General features: G+C 39.4%; 1 protein-coding gene across 2 annotated transcripts in view; it reads right to left on the bottom strand.

Moving 5' to 3' along the window:
- Positions 1-15616: 15616 nt before the first annotated feature.
- The window catches only part of BTAF1 (B-TFIID TATA-box binding protein associated factor 1), a 42676-nt gene continuing 34718 nt past the window's right edge, over positions 15617-23574 (bottom strand). The window contains exons 29-38 of one of the 2 annotated variants that reach the window (XM_052676570.1): positions 23412-23489; positions 23203-23332; positions 22444-22585; positions 21916-22046; positions 21338-21463; positions 20452-20604; positions 19660-19871; positions 18631-18790; positions 17908-18078; positions 15617-17201 (exon numbers count right to left, since the gene is read on the bottom strand). In XM_052676570.1, the coding sequence (XP_052532530.1) occupies positions 17055-17201; positions 17908-18078; positions 18631-18790; positions 19660-19871; positions 20452-20604; positions 21338-21463; positions 21916-22046; positions 22444-22585; positions 23203-23332; positions 23412-23489 (1450 nt within the window). In that variant the 3' untranslated portion in view covers positions 15617-17054. Of the gene's footprint in view, positions 17202-17907; positions 18079-18630; positions 18791-19659; positions 19872-20451; positions 20605-21337; positions 21464-21915; positions 22047-22443; positions 22586-23202; positions 23333-23411; positions 23490-23574 lie in introns of those variants that run through there. The other variant, XR_008205012.1, reaches the window with a different exon arrangement.

Below are 23574 nucleotides of genomic sequence, written 5' to 3'. Positions count from 1 at the left end.
TACAAATAGTGTCCAGTTAATGTGTGTTAAGCTGCTGTGTTGCAGCCTCTAGCTATAGAGTTCCTATGTAAGCAGCGCACTTCAAATTCTTCTGGACAAAACCAAATTTAGTTTTATTCCCATTCTCTACTACAGAAAAAGTTGCTGGAAGAATTGCAGCAGCCTCTCTGGAAATTTAATTCCCAGTCCTTCACTACTGCATTACTAATAGGACATCCCATGCTACTGGTGAGGTACTAATACTGTCAGTTTTCCTTCTTTAATTGATAGCATTTGACTCAGACAATGCAATGCTCATAATAAAAATGCTCTCACTAATTTAAATCAGTGGACTTCAAAAGTATAGAAAACTGCATGACCCCTCCTGCTTCTTGTTTGTATGTGTTATTCTTGTTAGGTTTAAACTGAAGCGACTACCTGTATGACTACTGAAGCTTGTGTACTAAGCCTGGTTAGGTACCCTTCTAAGCTAAACCAGCAAAGCTTTTCTTAATCAAGGCAGCAAACCAAAAGCACAGACCTGTAGAAAAGGTAAAGCTTAGCTCTTAGAAGCCGTAAGCTGCTTTCCTCGTGATCCAAACAAACAATATCTAAGCAGCATGAGCACACAGAGAGACCTGCTGTACATTCTCCCAGGGAAATGGATTTTAAAACAAGTAACTATATTATTCTCAATAATTTATGTTACAGTCCATCTAAACATGTTCTAGTTTAGAAAATGCCTACATCTACTTCTACCAGCCGGTTCATTTACTTCATTGCACCTAATGACCTGCAGGTGCATACTAGCAAAGCTGAGGTGAGGAGGAATGGGAAAAGGCTAAGCACTCCAGTTTTTCTCCATTGTAATCAACATTTTATCTAGAAAAAAAATCAGTCTGGCAGAAATAAGTAGAAGCATTTAGCAGCCATTGTAACAGATGTTATGTAAGTCAGAAATAGGGCTGAAAACACAACCAAGAGACCCTCTGTCCCTCTGACCCCCACAAGCACCTGAATCTTTCAATTACTGACTTATTTCTGCAGCTTCACTCTCTCAGCCCGGAGAGTCTTGGTTTGAATACAAACATTCTTGGTTGGATGCAACAGCAGAAAGTGAGCCCTTCTCCAGTCTCAAGCAGTGTGAGTCAGTCAAGAGCACAGAACTCTGATATTTTACACTGAAAAGTAACCAGACTAGCCAGTGCTAAAGCATCTTTCTTCTACTGCTTGAGCAGCTTTGGGTAATTCTACACCACATTTACTGTACAGGTGCCTAAAACTCAGAGGCATGCATTACACCCTGGTGCCCACAGTCTAAACAATTGGCCACAGTGACATTCAACTTCTTAATGCTACATAATTCCACAGATTCCGCTTTGTGACCTTGACTTTTTTTTTCACTTCTTGTAGATTTTTTTATCTGCTAAAACCTGTGTATTGTGTTCTTTTATTCAAAGATGATAAGTACCATTGGTTGACCAGAGCAGAAACAAAACACTCCAAAAAGCACCGAAAAAAGATCTGCTACACAGGAAAATGACAGTGAGGCCTCAAAATGCTGAAGAAACCTCACACAGTGAGATAAAATATGAAACAAATGATAACTCAAACCACATGCACAAACCAAAAAAGGATAAAAAAGCAAATCCAGAGCTGGAACGTTGTAGTATTTTCCTGTTAACAGTTTGTAGGCAGAGAATGACCGTTACTTTGTAGTTGTGCAATGAAAGCAGTAATCCCCACAGCACATATAATGTAGAAATGACAAACTTTTAGCAGTCTTGCTCTCTCTGATTAAAAAAAAAGTGAAAGTCCACAGTTGCTGTGTTAGGACACATTTTCCCAGTCATCAGTCAGCTGAATGGAAACAGTTCATTTGGAAGGGACCTACAAAGATCAGTGAGTCCTGTTGCCCAACCACTTCAGGGCTAACCATAATTTCAAGAACTTCAGTAAGTGCATTGTTCAAATGCTTTTTAAACACTGACAGGAATGTAACTTTTGGAAAAACCCAAGAAAATCCAGTGCTAAAATTCCATCAGTCATACTATTTCAATTGCTATTATGAAAAAAAAGTTTAATATAGACCAAGTAGCCAGAATGACAAAAAACAAACACCACCCCCCATTCACAACCCTACTATGAGCCTGAGCTCCACTGTACAGCATGTATGCAGTATAAAGAGTTAAGGGCAAGGGGAAAGATGAGTTTCCTGCAGTTTTGCCTTCTGTTAACACAGTATCTAAGATATAAAATAGGACTGTTTATAGAAACACCTTTTCATATGCCCTAAACCAAAGATGCCATTGCTGAAGAAAGAGGATTTAAGAGAAAATACCTTCTGTCTTGATCCTCATTTCATATTTCTGGATGACACATGAGATCAGGTGGGTGACAATGGCCTTACTATTGAGAAGTGTTGCCAAAAACAAGACAGCACTTTTGCTCTTTTGCATAGTGTTTCAACTCCTGTATTTAAGTAGAATTTAGAACTGTATTTATAGTAGCTTCTCTGCTCTGGAAACTGCTTTCACTTGCAGAAATGATGTTCTCTAGTAATTAAGTTGTATATTATAAGCTGCAGTGACAGCCACTAAGCAAAACAGTTTGGGCTAAGCCTGTCCGCTTTTAATCCCAATTTCTTGACTACTATGAATCAACCTCTCTACTTGTGCTCCTGTCAAGAGTGAAGAGTTCATGGGGATTGGTTGTGTCGGATCTTTTCACGGAGGAATTAAGCTGCATTCATAATGCCGCAGAAGCTATTGCAGAGTCAGCAAGTGGCAGTGCCTTTCTATCATAGAGTCCTCTTAAATCACACTCTGAAAGAAAAGTGTAACAGAAATAGCATTAGCAAGAAGAGAGCACTTCGTATCAAGTATTCAAACAATCTATGCCCAGTTTTTGTGCCAATCTGAAAGGCATTGTCGGATTAAGAAGTCTGGAGGGTTTTGTTCTCCCATTTGGTGGGAAACAGCTGTGAGAAGACATCCAGGAAAGGTAGTCAATACGCTGTACAGTCAGCTTCAATTTGCAAGTTCGGAAGACTTTGTCCCTGAGCTCAGGCTGTACTGCTGAGCCAGTGCCATGTGACAGCGAGCCTGCCCAGCTCCTGCTAAAAGGAGTTCTCCCTGGCTATCTCCAGCACACATGCTGTTCTCGCAGACTGAGCCTGTCATCACTAGCTGTACCACCTGCTTGGACTCCTGGGGCCCTTCTGCAACTCCTATTACTAAGCCATTCACTGGTTATAGATTCATCCTGGCAGTGAGACAAGGCAACCAGCAAAGACGCTATTTCTTTCTGGATCTGAAGAACATGATATCCTTTCTGAGGTATCAGAAGGCAACTGGTGTCACCTGTCAGTCCAACCTCTCCCCATGAGCAGTGTCTCAGCCATGCCCCAGACTCTTTCACCCCTCCATTCAGATCACCCTGATCTGACTCTAAAGAGTGAACAGAAGGCTTAACTGCAGGACTGCACAGCTGAGCAGAGAAAGAGGGCATTATCAGGCTGCACTGCCCGGTGAAACCCAGAGCTACATGCTCCCATTTCTCCTACAGGAGCCATGAAAACCTGCCATAAACTGCATCCCACTTCTTGCTGTTTTGCAAGAGATGTGTGGGCTGCATCTGGGAGCAGCTGCGGATTTTCTAACAGAGAAGACCTACAGCAGCTGACAATGTTCCTCAGCTGTGCATGGCTTTTCCTGCTTCCTGAAGGAAGTGCTGAAAATATGGCCTAGAGCTAGGAAAGAGTGACAAAGCTGGCTAGCATGTAGCAGGAGGGTGATGCCTGAGGTTATAAGGAGCTTATCTAGGCAGATCACCACTGATTTGAAGATGCCTTCTATAGTTACAGAAAACAGAAAGGCCCATGCGATTCTTTACACACGTAGAGTTGCCCGCGCAGATCTGCCAGTGACCCTTGTAATTCCATGTCCCACTTCAAAGAGTTACCAGTCTCAAATTCTTAAGCAAGATGTGAAAGAAATTCTGTTTTGTCAATTGTGGAACAACTTGCCTCATAGAAGGATGATGCTGGAGTAAATTAGAAGTCCCAGAAGACAAGAAATAATTTTATGTAATTTCTTTCTTTCCAGAAGCACGCAGGGTCTGTGGCTTGGAAAACCTAGCACAGCACAGGATTGTTGTAAAAGTGGGCTCTTGTCCCAGAACCTCAATGGTATGGGCAAAGCACGTTTTAAAACAAGAAGGAATGAAATATATATTTAATGAAAATGCAAGTAAGTTTGCATAATGCACTTTTGTTAGGTAAACAGTGAAAGCACAGCTTCTTAGGAATAGCAAGCTTATTGTTAGTTTTGCCATTCTTCCACTGTGACCTGGGCCAGGCTGGACAATCTGTTCTTCAAGGGGTAGATGTCATTAAAATACAAGAGAGGGCCTGCACCAGAATGCAGTAATTTCTCCCTATTATAGGCTGATTCTTCCACAGTCAAGGACGGGGTGGAAGATGGCTTGTAGACATTTCCTAGCACAAGTGATTAAAAATAAATGATCTGATGCATCACTGCTCAGAGGAAGGGAGAAACTCCCTCACTCGTCTAGGTTAGTGTGCAGTATAGCAAAGGACAGATTTTTAAAAATTCAAGACAAGGAACCCAAAGACACAAATACATTTCCCTACCTACCATTGTCCCAAACAGTCCTTCCTTTCCCTGAAGAGTTAAGCTGCTGTACCTTCTCCTTTGCAGTCCTGGGCTCTATTTTTCTCTTATTTATAATGGAGCTGATGTAGTTCTATTTACTGTACTAATTCTTAGGGGAGCACATATCTTTTTCCCAATCCACATGCAAAAGCAATTCCATTTAGAATTATAGAATGCTTTGGGTTGGAAAGAACCCTTCAACTTCTAACACATCTTTGCATTGCCCACTTTGAGCTCTGTCTGCTTCTGAACCTTGTGGAAAAATGCACCCAAATTTAGAAAAGCTTGTGTAAACTCTCTGCCAACTAGCTATGTTGACCTGTGTTTCAGCTTTAGCAGTATACACTGCTTAGCCTCTTAGTTACCTCTAGGGTGTTTATCTCCATCAAATTATCTATGCAATGCATAAGTGATAGATTCTCACAGCTGAAGCAGATTTTCTGCCTGTGATTATACAGCAAAGTAGGCTACCACCTTTCTACCACAAGGGAGTAAAGAAGAAATGCTGTTAAATTTGGTGAAAGACTTCTGGGAGCCACGATCTGAACAGCTATAGGAGCCAGAAATCCCCTAGTCAGCAATGCACTTAAATACAAGCCTGCCTGACTGGCTGGAATTACTTATGTGCTTAAAATTATACACACACTGAAGTCATTGCCAAACTGGGGCCGATGGTTTGCTCTGGCATAGCGAGGTCAAAGAACCACTAACCTAGTGTGTACCAACTCCTATGGTTCTGTTGAAGTGCATAGGTATTCAGAAAGCTGATCTGATTTTCAAATAGATGTAACTGAACTGCTTGCTATCTATGTGCTTCAGTCTGCCTGAACCACACAAACGTTTTGAATATTTATAACATTTGCAAAAACTTTAGTTTCTTCATTTTTAAGAAAATATTAATTAGCAGATAGGGAAGAGCAGAAAGAATTCCTCCTTCTCAGGCCAGGCTATGACTTCCCACGCAAAGCTTGTGTCACTAATTGTTCTTGAAAATAGTTCTGTTTTATCATTGTATAAAGACCTCGGTACAAAGCAGAGTTCTGTTGACTTGGAATTACACAGAACACAGACACAGATCCTACCCTGAAGTGCTTTCAGTCTATTTAGGCAAACCAAACATATCACATAAGAGGAATGAATGGACTGAAAATAAAAGACCATACAGGTCATTTTTACAAGCTAACTCAGCACAATCAGCTCCTACCTCTGTTTCCACTGTAGAAAACATTTATTGGTGTCTATTAATTCTGACACTTGACAACAACAAGGACTTTAAAATATTGGTTCTTTCCTACTGTTTAAAAATCTGAGGTTGAAAACCTGATCCTTGTTGGAGTGACTGGGCCAGTTTGAGAGATTGTGCTTGTTTCACATGTAACTGGCTCCCTATCCTCAGCATTAGATTTTATTAGATCACTGCTTCAAAGACACGGCTATGATGTTCAATTAAGACTATGGCAGCATTCAAACAAACCTTGTACTCAGAAGTGCACAATACAAGAGGGTTCTTCTCAGAAATATCCCATTACATACACACTCATTTTCAACCGAGACTGAATTAGTCAAAACCTATTCAGTGTACTTATGTTAACACTACAAATCCCTTTGGATTGCAAATCAGATTGGCAGAAACAGGAAGAAAAGGCTAGCTCAGACATGAGGAACAATTCAGGCATCCAAGCTCACAACAGTTATGACTCAATCGGGCTTGATTTCTGGCAGGCAGATTAAAATGCATTGTTTGTACCAAATAAAGCATGAATAACAGTATCGCCTTTGTCTGCCTCTTCATCATACTGCTGTTACTAGAGCTGCTGGAGAAAATCCCCCCTGCTGGTAGTACTCGGGAAGAGACTTTACCTTCAGTTTGCTGCTCGCACGAGGTTTTATAGTGAGGCTGGTCTGGGAAGACTGCTCAAGTATCTCTGTGCTTCGTTTTATCTGCCCAAGTCCTAAGGTATATATATGATGAGGTCACTGCTGGATTGCTCCTGTTCTTCAAGTTGCTCTGATCCAACCACTCCATCTGAAAAATGACAACAGACTTTTCTTAGTAGTGCAGTTGATGAATCAAAATCTAAAGGATGCATCTCCAACTCCTGCATTTACTATTCTTCATTGGCTTTATTCTTAGAAAAAGAGCTAATAAGGCTGCTATCTAGTAGGACAAATGGCCATAAGAATGCATTATCATTTCTTCAACCCACTAGGCAGGATGTCGTCATGCTTGTGAAATAATAGGGATATTCTCCATTTAGACTGAAAAGAAGCCTGACAGAACCAAGTGATGTAATTTGGGGATAACAATAACCTTTCTGTTTGTATTGTTTCTGTACCCACTAGAAAATCAAGAATAGATTTTTAAAGAAGCTGTAGGTAATTACTGTATATATTATTATATGCATTGTTACATATTACAGTTCATATTATAACAGTAGCACTTCTTTTTTAATTCAGTTTTTGCTCAGGTGAGACGAAGTACCAAACTATGCAGAAGGGAAAAGCTAAGAGGCATACAAGAACATTACTATTACATGTCTAGAAAACAAGTCGTGCTTGGTGAGAGACCAACCTGTATACTGAATTAGAACTGAGTAACTTGGTTACCTGCCTTAACTCCCAATGAATTCTGAAATCTCATGTCAAGTTTTTTATTCTTCTTTTCCTTTTTAATAAGCTGTGGATGAAATACAGCAGGGCACTATTGTTTTGAGTAAAACTACCTCTATCCTTGTTCCGGTGAACAAAGAAACTGAACAATCACAGGACTCATCCTTGCAGAGACCTGCTTTTCCCAAGCCCTGTATTGGTTTTCCTACTTTCCATTACTCATTACAGAAGGCTGAAAACTGTACCACCAATCACTGTATCACCTCAGCACTCCTCCTCCTCCCGGGAGGCACAATTTCAGCCTGTCTAGCTTCCAAAGTTTTATTTTAACAGAATCCACCTACTTCATTTTTTTCCTACTTATGTCAGAAAGTCAGACTGCAGGAACCCATCATTTACTAATTGTGGAATGCCTCCAGCAGTAACACAGCACACATGGACTACTTTAGAAAATGTAATTATTGGGTTGGCATTTTCAACACATCTCTGAAAACATAACATGTTATAATTTGAGTCCTTACTGTGCTACCACTTACCAACGCAGAGAAAGAGGCACTGCAGTGGAACTGCTCTTTAGTCTCACCACAATTAACACCTGCCACAGGAGATGTAAATTCCCTAGCAGATGGGTCCTTCCATTAGCACAAGGTCGAGGTTTCCTCAAATGAGGAGAAATTAGAAGACATAAGAGACAGTATCTTTTTCTACTTTTCTCTTTTTCTTTTCCCATTTCCCAAACACAGTAAGGTTTGTTTTGCTTGTTTGTTTTCAGGATTTACTTTTGAATCTTTTTGCTGATTAGGAAGTTTGTTACAAGTTTTAGACACAACTCCCTTCCAGTATTTTGTGTATTCTATCACATTTATACAACCTTACTTACAAAGTCTGTGCCCTGTGCTGGTAGATGCCTCCTAAAATAGAATTCACATTTGATGAAACATTTGCTGTAGGTCTGCAGAGATCTGTCTGATTACGTGATTATAACAGCTTTTTGCTACTAAGCTGGCTAAGTATACAAAAGTAACTTCTTCCTTGATATCGCATTTCCAAACAAGTAATTCCACAAGAATTTTTATCAGTCATCCATGGGAAACAATAAGGTAGAACTCATTTCTGCCAACTCTCAAATGTTTAGGAGATTTCTTCCTTGACCCACCACCCCCAAAATGCTCTCCAATAACATCTTCAGGTTTATACAAGGTATTCACTTTTCCAGATATGCTTCTAGTTCTCAAAATCCCAAAGAAAATGTTGAGAACTCAAGGTCTAATATTTTGTTTCTTCTTTGCTTAATTTTAAAATTGATGTCAGATTCTGGCAGAGGAATGGGTTAGACTAAGAGGAAACAGCAGAAGTCTGTGCCAGCAGAGTAAGAAAACTTCTATCTATACTACAAAACATTCCAGTCAATACTGTAAGGTATGGAATTGTTATAGTCATAGAGAGACCTTGGTGCTTCTCAGCTCCTTTGAACTTCTGTAAATGCCAACGTACAAAGTCACAACACAAGAGCAAACATTCAGCAGGATCCTTCGTTAGAAAGATATACTGGTGTTATTGTGTCCTCAGCCTTAAATAACTAATTAGCAGCATGGGTCAGAGCCACAGCCACACGCTGCCCTGATAGCCCTTCCCATTTCCATGGCAGCCAAATTAGGGTTTAACTTTCACTCATCTCCCGTTTCTCAGCTGTGAATAATCCCGTGCTGCTCAGTCTCTGCTCCCTGCCCTAAGGCGTTTTACTGGGCCAGCTGACAACTGCCTAAAAACAAAACGAAAGAGAAAACAGCAAGAAATGCTCCTGAGCTTAACAGTGCGGTGTGAGGAACAGGCTGCATCACCAGCCTTCGTCATCTGCAGAGATTAATTAAAGGATAACGTTTGCTGCAGAGTTTATGTGGTAATAAATAGCTTTTGTCGCTGATTAAATGCCAAACCAAAACAGATTAAGGCATTCGATAATTACAAATGCTGTTTATCGTCTTGAGTAAACCTGTGCCACAGATGCAAGTCCTAGCACACGAGAGCAGCAGCGCCTTACTCCTCGACTGCTCTGCAAGCGGGGCTGCGCGGAGGCGGCGGCGGCTTCTGGAAGGCTCGGCGGGAAAGGCGCGTGCCGCCTAACTGCCCCGCGCCGCCCAACGGCCGCCAGCCTCGCGCCGGCCCGGCCCTCCTCTGAGCAGCCAAGGGGGCGCCCGAGAGCGGTGGTGCAACTTGGAGCTGTAGGGGGCGGCGGGGTACGGGCGCGCTCGCTGTGTCGAGGCCTTTCATGTTCTTTTTATTATTATTGTTTTTATTATTTTGGGCTTTCGCAGCCATCTGCCCGCTAAGCGTGTGTGCTCTCCCAAGCTTCGTGCTGGTCGCTGCTCAGGTGGGAAGGCTGAAGCAGAAGGTTCCCAGAGGTAAGGTGACGGCAACTGCTTCTCGTGTCCTTTGCTCCTCCTCATTGCTCCCTGACCCCTTACGAGCCCGTGTAAACCATCACGGTGTGATTTTGGGTGTTTTGCTTTATTTGTTGCCTTGATAAGTAATGGGCGCAGCCAAAGAGTGATGTAACTTGTAACTGCAGGAACACACAGTTCTGCATTTTATAAACAATAATTAACTGCTGCTGACTGTACCAGCTGTGCAGAGCCTGAAATGCTGATCGCGTCTTGTAGCTTTTACAAGGGCAGCAAGGAAAGCAGAAGTACCAACTTGGAGTTCTGTGCCACATTGTGTTTTCTGGCTTGCAAATGAACTGATAATTTAACTGATCAGAAGCCTAGGGGTGAGCATTACATTCATTCCAAACAATGGCAAACACCCGTGGGCAAGCGATGACCATTAGTTTGCCTGCTGTGCTCAATGCTTCTATGCACAGTCTGTTGTAAAGATAATGCTCTTGAAGTGAATGTGGGTAGTATTTGGACTTTATCTTTACCCATACTGGTAAAGGTATTGCAGGCTCCCAAAGGAGCAGGAAATAGCACCTCAGTACTTGCAGTTTGGTTGACAAACCTGCGTTCTGTGAGTGATGATATTTGCAAGATGGAGGTGCCAGGATGAACAGCTGCAGGTGTTCCTCAGCATTCGATAATTTGGAATGAGTGAGGATGTGGGTAGTGTGTAGAAACAAGGAAAAAGCTTTGAATTTTTTCTTGAAGTCACACTTGTTTTCAGAGAGTAGCAGAAATGGTAAGTGACAACTTGAAGCAGTGATGGAGCATCTGGTGGGAAGGCAGGGCCAGGAGCTCAGGTACATGCAATGTACCTGAATGTCCGGAAGAGGTGGAGCCAGGATCCAGTCCTTGCCACACCTCATTTAAGGGTTGGCACTGGAAGTGAGGATACTTGTTGGAGATCCCTGCCTACCTGAGTCATTCTAAAGGTAAGCAGCTCTTTTCCATCATTTTTCTAATTGTGGCTGCTGTTTAGCTGTGCTTGTCCTCATTTGTTGTACCAAAAACTTTGCCATCCTGCTGTTATTCCTGTACTTTCCATCACATTATAACATTACACAGTCAGATGTCTGGTTTTGCTCCTTAAATGAACTAATTCCAACACAGATTAGAGGTAGGAATCAGAATGTATTGCTTTCAGTGTGCTGATGTCTTCTTTATGTCCTTCTCTGGCTATGGCAGAGATTGTGTATGTTTCAACTGATATTTTTTAACTTGGAAGAGCATTTTATGTTGAAACATCTATGTCAGCTCTTCCCTTGGCTTGTTGTTACAGTTTGCTACTTGAATGCTTTATTTCTAGGATGGTAAGTTGCAACTGATAATTAAATCGCCATAAATGTAGCATGAGTCACGTGAAATGGAGTCACAGTACTTAACTGTATCTGGAGGGAATAATACTTATTCAAAGAGATATGCAGAAACAACAGCAAAAAGCAGAGCACTGTTAACTAGTTGATTCATATGCTGCTGGCACGTTGATGAGAATTCCTGTTTTCTTAGTGGACTATCTAAGCAGCCACTCTGCATGAACTATGGAGTGTAATTACTCTGACATATGGGAAGTTTCTGGCAGGCATAGACTTGGTATGGGCAGCAGCATAGCGTCGCCCTGCAAAGTCCCCTGGTACTGAAGACATGGCCAGCATGTTCTGCTAGCTTAGCTATTTCTGAGCTTCTGTGTGGCAGATTAGTTTTTCAGGGACAGTCCTTTGGCAGCGTGCAATGTAGCGCTCTTCCTTTTCCCCTGTTTCTGCTATCCTTGCTTCCCTATAGTTCCTGTAATTTTTGTATGTGAGTTTGAATGTATGAATATGCTGTTCTCTAGATCTGCTTCCTCCCCTGATTTATAAAAAAAAAAAGAAACTGAGCACTAAAAATTTTCCCTTAGCACATGGAATTCTCTTAGAACTCAACATATCTGCACCTGAATTTTACTTTAGAACAAAGTTCTGCAAGTCATCGTATGTAAAAGTATGTGTTGATGACTTGCTAAATTAACAACAGACATTGAACACCGAGTTTTCTTAGCCACGCTTGTGCTGTAGCACTAAGAGAACAGCACAAGTTTTGAGTGTGTTACCTTTTAAAGATTTGGTGGAAGAAAGGAGAGAAAGAACCTAACAAAGTTTCTAAATTCAGGTTTGAATTTCTTAATGTTACCTGGCTTTGAGTACTCTATTGCTTTGGCTATTCCTTCCTTCTATTTAAAGTCTTAAGGAATTGGCATAGTTAAGCATTAACATTAGTAATTATATACTAAATGAATTCAAGTGGCAATTTTTTAGTCAATATAAATTGAGTCGTAGCCCTGTTCGTTTAAGCAGCAAATCTGCTTATGTTTTCACAGAATTCCAGACTGCTCACCTATGCAGAGGCTTCAAATTTTGAAAAGCAGGCTCTTGTCCCATTCAGCTGCTGCTTTTAGTGCAATCAGTGGTGCACCAGTTCCAAATTACGGTGGTGTGTGGGGAGTTGACTCATTCAGCATGATGGTGGCTGAATGCGGCACCTGACTCAGTTGACTGGCACGGCAGTGTTAGCAATTTGAGAGGCAGCTGGAGTCATTGAACTGCAATGGAGTCTAACTGATAACAGAAAAATCTATCAGAATTGATAGAAATTATAGTCCTTGCAAAAAGTCTTTAAGCAGAAAGCTTAAAGCTTTCTGCTTAAAGTTTCTGCACTAGTATTTGAGATTTTTTTTTTTTTTTCTTGACAGCTGTCTTCCCTTTTCTTCCAAGTTACATACAAGTATGTAATTTTCAAGTGTGAAGTAAGAGGTAGATATACTTGTTGATTATCAGGATAAGTGCATCTTATTCCCAATTTCATGGAGGCAAGTAGCACAGTTGTGTGACTATGATTTTTTTGTTAACACCACAATTGTAATTTTATTTGTAATATCTTTGCTGGGTAAGGAGCTGTCTGGAGGGCCGGAGAGTGGTGGTGAATGGAGCTAAATTCAGCTGGCGACTGGTCACCAGGGGTGTTCCCCAGGAGTCGGTGCTGGGGCCTGTCCTCTTCCATATCTTTATTGATGATCTGGATGAGGACATTGAGTGCCCCCTCAGTAACTTTGCAGATGATGGCAAATTGGCAGGAAGTGTGATCTGCCTGGGGATAGGGAGGCCCCACAGAGAGATCTGGACAGGCTGGATCGCTGGGCTGAAGCCAATGAAATGAAATTCAATAAGACCAAGTAGAGGCTCCTGCACTTTGGCCACAACGACCTCAGGCAACACTACAGGCTTGAGCTAGAGTGGCTGGAAGACTGTGTAGAGGAAATGGACCTGGGGACATTGGTTGATGCTCGGCTGAAGATGAGCCAGCAGTATGTCCAGGTGGCCAAGAAGGCCAATGGCATCCTGGCCTGTATCAGAAGTAGTGTTGCCGGCAGAAGCAGGGAAATAATTGTCCCCCTGTACTCAGCACTGGTGAGGCCACACCTCAAGTCCTGTGTTCAGTTTTGGGCCCCTCACTGCAAGAAAGACATTGATGGCCTGGAGCATGTGCCCAGAGAAGGGCAACGAAACCAGTGAGGGGTCTGAAGCACAGACCTTATGGAGAGCAGCTGAAGGAGCTGGGACTGTTCAGTCTGGAGAAGAGGAAGCTCACGGGAGACCTTATCACTCTCTGCAACTACCAGAAGGGAGGCTGTAGTGAGTTGGGGGTCAGACTCTTCTCTTGTGTAGCTAGTGATAGGACTAGAGGGAATGGCCTCAAGTTGCACCATAGGAGATTCAGGCTGGATGTTAGGAAATACTGCTTTTTTGAAAGAGTGGTCAGATGCTGGAATGGGCTGCCCAGGGAGGTGGTGGAATCACTAACACCCAAAGTGTTCAAGGAACATTAGGGCATGTTGAGGGACGTGGTTTAGTGAGAACTGTTGGTAATTGGTGGATGGTTGGACTGGTGATCTTGTAGGTCTTTTCCAACCTTGTTGATTCAGTGATTTTATTTGTACCTGGACTGTGCAAGGTAAAGTTGAATTTCATTTGGCTTCCTTGTGCTTATGATCACATGTGGTCCCTCCTTAATCCTGCTTGCTTAGTAAGGTCAGTATTAAGTGTCACCTCAAGTCTTTACCAAATGTTTTACTCCAAAGAATTCAAGCCTTGCTCTGGCAATGGATTCCTCTGTCCCCATTTGCTTCTGCTGCCAATCATTAGAGTTTCTGAATTTCTCACTTATAAATCCCTTGTGAGATGAAGTGATACTACAGTGTTATGCCTTGGTCCTCCTCTGTAAAAGCAATGAAAAAAGAAATCTTTGTAACTTGATTTCCTGATATGAAGAATCAGAAACCAGTTTTTGTACTCAATACTCTGAAAATTAACAAATCATCCTTCTAAGAGACTTCAGTTTTAAATGATTAGCCTCAGAGTTTTGACTTCTTCCAACCTCTGCCAATAGATTACATTTTACTGAAATTGTATTTGAAGTACTGTACCTGTTTAAAATTGCATGGTGGTACTGATAGGTGAAGCAAGGGATTACAAGTGATGTTCATGTGCATTGGTTTGTGCAGAGGCAGTGCTGACTGGGTACACCTTAAACTGAGATGTAAACTTGCATGTTTGTATCTCTTTGTGTTCGAGAAGCTTATGAAATGGCTTAACCTTAGCATTAGTCTGCTGTTGTCTTGCATAATTATTGCAGCTTTAGCATTTAAAAAAAAAAAAAAAAAAAAAAGAAAAACAACACCAGGCTTCCAATGAGACTAGTATCCTTACTTGGAAAGACAAAAATCAACAGTCCTTATTCAGAGGGTGTTCACAGAACTGTCTGCTCAGAGAAGCTGTGGATGTTGCATTCATTGAATGCTTCCAAGGCCAGGTTTGATGAGGATTCATCAGCCTGCTGTAGTGGGAGGTGATTCTGCCCATGGTGTGGAGGTTGGAACTGGAAGGTCTTTGAGGTCACTTCCAACCCAAAGCATCTGGTGATTCCATGTGCTCCCTGCCTAAGTAACTTGTAGAACCGTGGAGTGGTAGTGAAATCAAGGATATTAGTAAGTTTAAGCATGTCCTTAAATCTAGTAGTTTTAAGGCAAAATGCAGGCTTATCTATAAATAATAGAAATCTGCTATGATGGACAAAAAGGATTAAGCATGAAGTAATTTCATTTAAACTGAATCATGAGCATATCCACCTTGGAATGTTAGCATCATCTTCAGCAAATACTACACTGCAACAGGGGAAAAGCTGTAGAGCAAAATGTTTAGTGCTAAGAAGCTGACATATTTGAAGCTTTTATTTCTATTCTATCCCAGCTGTATACCCATTCAGCAGGTGGAGTGTAGTTAGAGGCATTCCAAAAACCTATTTCTTTAGTTTTGTTGTAAGTGAATCCAGTTTATACACTGTGAACCCTCTGCAGTCCAAACCAGGTAATGCTATACTTCTTTTTTTTTAATATTGCATCCAAGAGAAACGTTGTTAAGAGCATTATGATTGTATAGCAACTTCAGGAGGATAAATAACTATTTTACAGTCTTTTGTTGTCTTTTCCCCCAACAAGAACACTGCAGGAACCAGTTTACTTCTACTGCAACTAATAAAGTCCTGCTGAAAAACATGTAGTATTATGATTAATAAGGAACCAAAAACCTTATTATTTCTGGGCACTGCCATGAAATTACTGCACCAGTTTATCATAAAATACCTAGTATTCAGTTTCTCTGCTTATAAAACACCAAGCCCTATCCTATCTCTCCTCCTTAAATTATTAGAGTTGGGAGCACAACAGAAATAGTGTGTGAAGCATTCAGTTAAAATGAATATAATGCTATGATTTCCAAAACCCTTAGTGTTTACCCTTAGTGTTTTGGCTTTTTTTTTTTTTCCTATTCAGCCACAGTAAGAGTCATCTGTACAGAAAAAACAAACATGCACGTACACAACATACAAGTTACATATTCCCAGTTTTATTTTCATGGAATGCTAATTTAGTTACAGTATGGCAGTTCATAACTATTGAAATGTGACATTAACTCATCTCCAATGCTGCAGAACAGTCTTGATTTATATAGTTTTAAAACAATCTTATTTTACATAGTTGAGGTCTCTGGTGGTTTTTAAGCTCTGATGCTTAAGCACACAGCAAGCTACAAACCTTAGGTTTTATATTTATACATATATTTTTTTTTTTGTTTTCAGACAACTGCTGTCTGCTGTAAGTTATCTATAATTTAATATTTATAAAAGTGCATATACTGGTACATATGCACATCTAGAAATGCACCTTTGCTACTGCCTCCCTTTTATAAAAAGCTGTTAAACGTACAGCCATATTATTCTCACTCACTGCTATTAAGTCCTTTACTATCTTTATTACATGATTTTATCTATTCAAGTCCCTCAAACTGGATGTAGGTATTTCTATGTATATGTTTTCCTAAAGAAAAAATCTGTCCTATTCCTTTAAGAAGCTTTAAATCATGCATCAATTTAGTAAACAGTCACTTTAGCGTGGATTTTAAAATCCTAGACAGTGTAAAATCTACTTCTGGAAAATGTTTGTATATTTATTTTCTTTTTAGTTACAAAAAAATATATAGGATTGAAACATACTGAATACATGCATCTCTCCAAGTGGCTATATTCTAGCCTTATAGATAAATTAAAAAAAGTACACCCCTGCTAAAAGGATGCAAAAATGGCCTCAAATAGACCACTACCTGTAGTTAGTATAACTCATTACATTAAAAAGTTCAAGTTGGCTGTTCTCTCAAGATGGTGTCAAAAGACTGAAGAGTGTATTTATACTCAATATACAAAGGTGGGTGCACATACCTAGTGCCATTTAATTACTCTGTACTTTCAAGGCTTCTAGGCTTTGCCTCTGGTGATACAAGTTCTGAAATGATCTGAAGTGAAAGTTTAAGTTGAATTCTTTTAATACATGATAAAAGCAAGTTGTGTTTAAAAGAAAAATGTACACGGAGCAACCTAAAGTATTCACTGAAACAACTGTACAGAACTACTACAGATACAGAAAAATAATAGTGGACTTACTTCAAACAGAAATAACACTTGATAACATTTGTAAAAACCTGCTTTGTTTTATTCTTCTACCAAGTTAAGAATTTGCAGCCATTCAGAACAAGTAAAATTCAAACCACCTCACAATGTTTACATTTAAAGTTATTCTATACAGTGCAAATGTTTAAGACAGAATAACTCCCCGGTGAGACAGGTGACACTACTCAGTGTCAGCGTTTTGAAGATTCTTCAATAAGTATTTACACATTAAGCTAAAGGTTCACTATATATGCTTTGAAGTTTGCTGAATATCAGCAGAAAAAATTGTGAACTAGCAGCAATTGTGTTACAAATATGATGGTTACTTTAATGAATGCATAAAGTTTTCAAGGCTGTATTCAGTGTCATACTGTTCTTGATCCCATAGTTCTCCAAGGTTTTCGAGCACTGATTTCATTGATGCTTTCCCAGAAGAGGTAGAAGTATCAGGTTTTTCAGTTTTTCCATCCTTCCAAAAAAATAAGAGAGAAGAATGTTTTTAGGAATATTTACTGATCATAAGCATGCATTCTTAGTTTTCCTTTACCAATTATTCCTAAAAAGATTCTTTAACTCTGATGACTGGAAATGTTGGAGCAATTCCAGAGGAGGTCCACAAAGATTAGAGTGCTGGAGTACCTTTCCTATCAAGAAAGGCTACAGGAGCTGGGCTTGTTTAACTTGGAGAAGTCTCCAGGGAGACCCTGCTGTGGTCTTCCAATACTTGAGGGGAGCTTATAAGCAGGAGGGAAGCAATTTTTTTACGCAGTCTGATAGTGATTGGATAAGGAGGAATGTCTTTAAGCTAAAGGAGGGAAGGTTTAAGTTAAATTTCAGACAGAAAGTCTTTATTCAGAGAGAGGTGAAAATTCAGAGGAACTGTGGATGCCTCATCTCTGGAAACATTCAAGGCTTGCATGGATGAGGTCTTGGGCAGCCTCATCTAGTGGGTGGCAACCCAGCCCAGGGCAGGGAGGTTGGAACTGAGTGAACTATAAGGTCCCTTCCAACCTAAGCCATTCTATGATTAATTTGGGAAAATGCCTTCCTCCTGTTTTTCAGTTACCTGCTACTCATTATTGCACTTTAAGTGTTCATCTGAAGTTTTGCAATTCCAAGCTTTTCCCCAGCTTCCCTCTGGTTTTGGTAGCTATTTCTAAAAAACGTTCCTTTACCTTGTCAAGAGTGAAGAGATCAAGAAGCTGTTCTGTTCCCATGCTTTGTAGGCTTGCATTTTCTTGGCTGATCACTGTATTAGCAATGTTCATTTTGAACTTCTGAAGACCCATAATCTTCTCCTCTAGAGTTCCCCTGGTTATCAGGCGATAGACATTAACAACACGTTTCTGAAAGAGTAAAAACAACAATTAGCTAAAAGAAAAAAAAATAACAGCTTCAGTATTCAAGAAAGTGGGAAATAGTTTGGTTTACTCTTGAGTAACTTTATAAGTTTGACTGCTGTTAAGAGAAAAGAGAGAGTACAGGGCTATGCTAGCACACAGTAGAGGCATCTGCAATATCTGTGCTGAGGAAGTTAGGAATTTTGCTGTTTGTCATAACTGTAAAGACTGTAACAACTAGTCACTTGTTCCCTGTCAGGCATCAGAGAAGGACAATTCTATGTGGCTTCCCTTCAGTACCTTGTTTTTGTTGCATTTGTTCCTCCACTAAAAGGTGATTCTTTCTCTGGATGCTTCTCAGTGACTCAGTATGGAAAAGGGAATCATACAGAGTTAGGGAAAAATAGACCCTTCAACATCTGACGTATGTAAGAAAGCAGTGACTGAAAACTAGGTGGAAATCCCTAGAAATCACTTTGGTATGTGCTATAATCTTAATCTTATCCAAATTTGAAGAGCTCAACAAGAAAAAATATGGGAAAATAAAGAGTTTTTCACCTGTCCAATACGGTGTGCCCGGTCCATGGCTTGCAGGTCTCTCATTGGGTTCCAGTCATGTTCCACAAACACTACTGTGTCTGCCCCTGTCAAGTTAAGTCCCAATCCACCAACATGAGTAGTGAGCAACAGAACATCTATAGATGGGTCATTATTAAACCTGAAAAAAAAAGGTAAAGCATGGTAAAATTCTTTTAAGGATGGAAATATGAACCTTAGCTGCCTGAGGTTCCTCTGTAGATCTAATACTGAATAAGTAGTATTAAAAAAAGGAGTAATTTATTACTAATTACTAATAAAACAAAATAAAGCTTGAAGTATCTAAGACTTCTATCCACTAGCAATAAAAGTATTTGTACTGTTGGACCTAGGCTAAATAAGTTGACTTGCAAGTCATTCAAATAAATGCGGGCATAAGCATCATACAGTTCCTTAAAATTGTCTTCCAACTTCTATCCCTGATATTAAAATTAAGATAGACCTTTTTCCTATATTAACACATGCCAGTAACATTGGGGTTTGGTTTTACTTCCATAAATATAGGAAAGAGTCATTAAGTATGAAGTAAAACATAGCTCTTACATTCCCATATCCCAAGTCTCTTAGGGTTCTTCATAGAACTGTAATAATCTCCAGGTGATATACAGAAAGGATAGCATAGAACACCAAGGTCATTTGCTAATTTATGCACTTGTTTTCATGTGCCAGATGTTATAAGGGTAACCACATACTTCTGTTTTGTCTGCAATTTGATGTCTTTACTCAGGTTATAGAGAAAAAGCAGGTATTAGCAATTTTCTTCCTCAACATTGTTATTAAAAAGTCATCCAATTACTTTAAAGGCTTAAGTTCTGATGCAGACTCTTGCTATGAACATTTTCACAGGCAGAAGTGTGGCATTTTTATTTTTAATTTCTCTTTAATATAAGTTAGACAGTGATGGCCTGGCAGTACAATGAGGTGTCAGTTACAGACCATAAATAACTCACTGCAGTTGTCTGTATATCAGTCATGAATGACTGTGCTTACCGTGAAACAATGGAATGCCTCTGGCCAGCAGGTATGCTACCATCTAATCGTAAGTAGGTGACTGAAGGTAACTGAGGTTTGAGAAGGTCATGCTCTACTATGTCCAGCATGCTCTTAAGTTGACAGAAGATAAGTATCCTGTGTTGGGCCACAACAGCTTCTGTACCACTCTCTGAAGATCCACCATTTCCCAAACCACAATCTAGCAGCAGCTTTAAGCAAAAGGGCATTAAATTAAAGCATACCAAAGTGACAGTAGATCTCATGTAAATTCTGATATGGATGGACTACCAAAAGTAGAAGGAAGAGAAAGCCAATAAACTACAAAGGAAGTCTGCGACAGCCATTCAGATGACAGAGAAAAGTCAGATTCTACAGACAAACTACAAGTTTTCAAGATTCATCAGAATATTCATTTTCTTCATTTTTCTCTTTTTACAGTAGAATTTGAAATCTTTAACACAACTTGATTTTATCAAATTAATAGTCTCCAGTATAGTAAATTGGAGTAAATCTGCAATAAGAAGGCCAAGAGTAAGAAACAGAAAATAACTACAGTTTCTTGCAAGGCAGCAAAATTTAATGTAAAACTCATTTTCTGTTCCACTTCCAATTTTGAGTTTTCTTGGCTAAACAGCAAAATAAAGCATAAACTTTAGAAGGAAACCCCTGGACTCTATTTGATCTGTTACTTAACTCACATTTTAAGACCAGTTTTCAGATTGATGGGATCTTAAAATCCTAAAGCATAGCATAGAGACACATTAAGGCACAACACACAAGTCTACTTACTTGTTTTAATGCAGAAAGCTTAGGTGCATGTTGGATATCTCGAAGGGATGAATTATGAGCTGCAAGTTGCTCTGTAATTCTTTTATATTCTGGATGCTGGGTTGTCAGCACTAGTGCTGGATGGTTGCATAGCTTCCGTAAATATTGCAATGCCTTTAATTCAATTTGGTTCAAAGAAACTGTTAGTAACAATGTAGTTACAGCTGTATAGAAGCCACTTAGCCATATTCCACAAATTAGACTGGTATATTTCCATTTAATTAAATTTACCCTTTTTAATTAAGAAAACCTATATTTTTTTACACTGAATCCGTTACTGTTAGGGCCATAATGATCTTGATTTTTGTTACAGAGATGTAACATCCATGAGAGCAGAGAAAAGGTCAGAGGCATAGGAGCCAAGCAGAACCCTTTGAGAATTATTGTTCCTACATAGCTAAAGCTTAATTTGCAGTTCTGTAAGGCAGTGAGCCTTCTCTTCTAACCTTAAGGTAACTGTTTGGTTCATGCTTTGCAATCTTAATTTTGCAGTGTAAATGATAAAACTAGAGGCTACTAAATTTAATCTTACTGTTTTGTACTCTTGATAATCATTTTTGGTTGATAGCGTTATGTAAGATCCACAAAACCTGAATGCTAGTAAATATTAGTAAAAAAAATTTCAAGTCATATTTACATCACTGTTAATACACTGTAACATAATTTAAGCATAATAGCTATACATCACCTTCCAGGCAAATTAATAAAAAATTCTCAATATTTTACTTGCATAGCTGTAGGCTTACAGTCTAAGTTAACTATAATAATTTTTCAGTTATAATTAAACACAAATATAATTATCATAAATAAGAGAACAAGTTAGTGAAAATTGGAGAAGAAATTGTACCTGAAATACATGACCTGTAGCTTTAAGCTTTGGTTTTTCAGTTTCTTCACGTAGTGAAATTGAAGAAACTGTTTCATCAATGTCACATTTGGCACGAGACTTGGCAAAGTCTTCATAAAGCTGAACCTGTAGACCATGTTCCAGACAAAAGAATGAGTATGCATTTTCCTCACAAAAAAGGAAATAACATTTTTCCAAATTTAATTTCAAGTTCAGGTTCTAAACTAATGGAAAACAAGGAAAGCTATTTTATATGTAGCATAAGATCAACATTAATAATATAATCACTTGCAAGTGAATTTCTTTCAGCTTGTGAAGTATTTGCTAAGAAAAATCTACAGATGCCAACAAATTTTTCTTGTAGAACTAAGCCAGAAACTAAGGTAAAGTGCAGTCTACTGGACTGCATGTAGATATTAATATTACTAGGATTTTTTTTAGTCTTGTGGCCTCAGAGAATGTCAAGAGCTGATATAAAATTGACGTTGGAATACAGAACTGCTTGTTCTTATCTTTATGCTGTTAAAAACAAAACAAAACAAAAAAACCTAAGCTTCCAGCTGACTTTTTAAACATACCTGTAAAGGACTGAGAACACAGTAATAATCTTGAATAATTTTGGGTGGAAGATCTTGCAGTACATCCTCTTTCATTCTCCTTAGCAAGAATGGCAGAACTTGGCGGTGCAGTGCTTCCATTGCAAGAACCCCTAGTGAAGGGAAAGGAATGGAAACAAATTAAATTTTGTAGAAAATAGAATCATAGAATGGCCTGAAAAGGACCATAATGATCATCGAGCTTCAACCCCCCTGCTATGGGCATGGTTGCCAACCACCAGACCAGACTGCCCAGAGTCATCCAGCCTGGCCATGGATGCCTCCAACCTGAGCAATTCTATGATTCTATTTGTTTAAAACCATTCCCCCTTGTACTGTTGCTATTAGCCCATATAAACAGTTGTTAAATACAAATAATTCAAAACATTCAGAACACACAGAGAAAAACAAAAAAACCCACCCCGAAAAAACCAACACTCTTAACTTGGAATTGACTACTTTTTGAAAGGGGGAAAAAAAACCTCAAACCCTGAAGATTTTGATCCTCACCAGCTTCTTGTTCACGACTGGAGCTTCGGGCATCTCTACTTGCCAGTATTGGTTTGCCATAACGAGCTGCAAATTGGCGTTCAGTACCCAAAAATCCTGGCATAAGGAAGTCAAACAATGACCACAACTCTAAGACGTTGTTCTGAACATAAAAGAAACAGTTGTTAAATTCCTTTCAGAAGTAATGAATTATTCCAAGTTATCAGGAACATTTCCATACATACTTAATGCTTCCAGAAGAATATTCCAAAGGTTCCAAACACAATTTTGAACTCCTGAAACCCAGGGTCTCTTTCATCAGTTTAAGTTACATACTCTCCAACAGCTAAGTGGATTTTTTACAGTATCTGATGTTTTAAGCCACACTCTCAGTTATGGACAACAAAATCCAGGAGATTCCACTGGTCTTAGTCTTGGATGGGATGGATACTCTAGACATAAATCATTAGGACAGAGCTCAAACTGTAGAGTTCTTTAAGTCAAGGTTCCTGTTAACTTCACTTGAAACATTAGGAAATGCTCTTTTCCTGCTCACTACCTTAACAAGTGGTAGAGAGTCTTTGAGACCCACACTATCACAGCTCTATATGTAGGCATAATGGGAAAGAAGATTTACTTTTAAGCACTTACTAACAAAAAGCTTATTTTTACAGCATGTGCTTGGAACAACAGAACTGTGATCAGCCGTAAATAAAACAAAATGCAAAATGCTCATTCCTGCTACTCACCAAGCTCCTTAGAAAAAAGAACAGCAGTTACCTGAATTGGTGTCCCAGAAAGAATTATCCTGTAATTGGCAGTCAGCTGTTTTACTGCTTTTGACAGTTTTGTTTTTCCATTTTTTATTACATGGCCTTCATCAAGAATGCAGTAATTAAACTTAATATTTCTAGAAAATAAGAAAATAGACTGAAGTAGTATTCAAAATTTTAAGTTATTAAAACCTCAGAAAACAAAGCAATTCTTACCTGAAGAAATCAATGTCATTTCTCACAACATCATACGAAGCCACTATGAGATTGTGCCTTTTCACCTGATATTGTAATCTTCAGGGAAAAAAAAAAAGACAACGTAACTGAAGTGTCCCTTTATATTATTGCAGCCTTAAAGGTACCACCATATGTTTTACCA

This window comes from Tympanuchus pallidicinctus, unplaced genomic scaffold (assembly GCF_026119805.1).
Source record: "Tympanuchus pallidicinctus isolate F22 unplaced genomic scaffold, pur_lepc_1.0 scaffold16, whole genome shotgun sequence".
NCBI lineage: Eukaryota > Metazoa > Chordata > Aves > Galliformes > Phasianidae > Tympanuchus > Tympanuchus pallidicinctus.
Note: the sequence above shows the minus strand (reverse complement) of the source record. Positions and strands in the feature narration are given on the sequence as shown.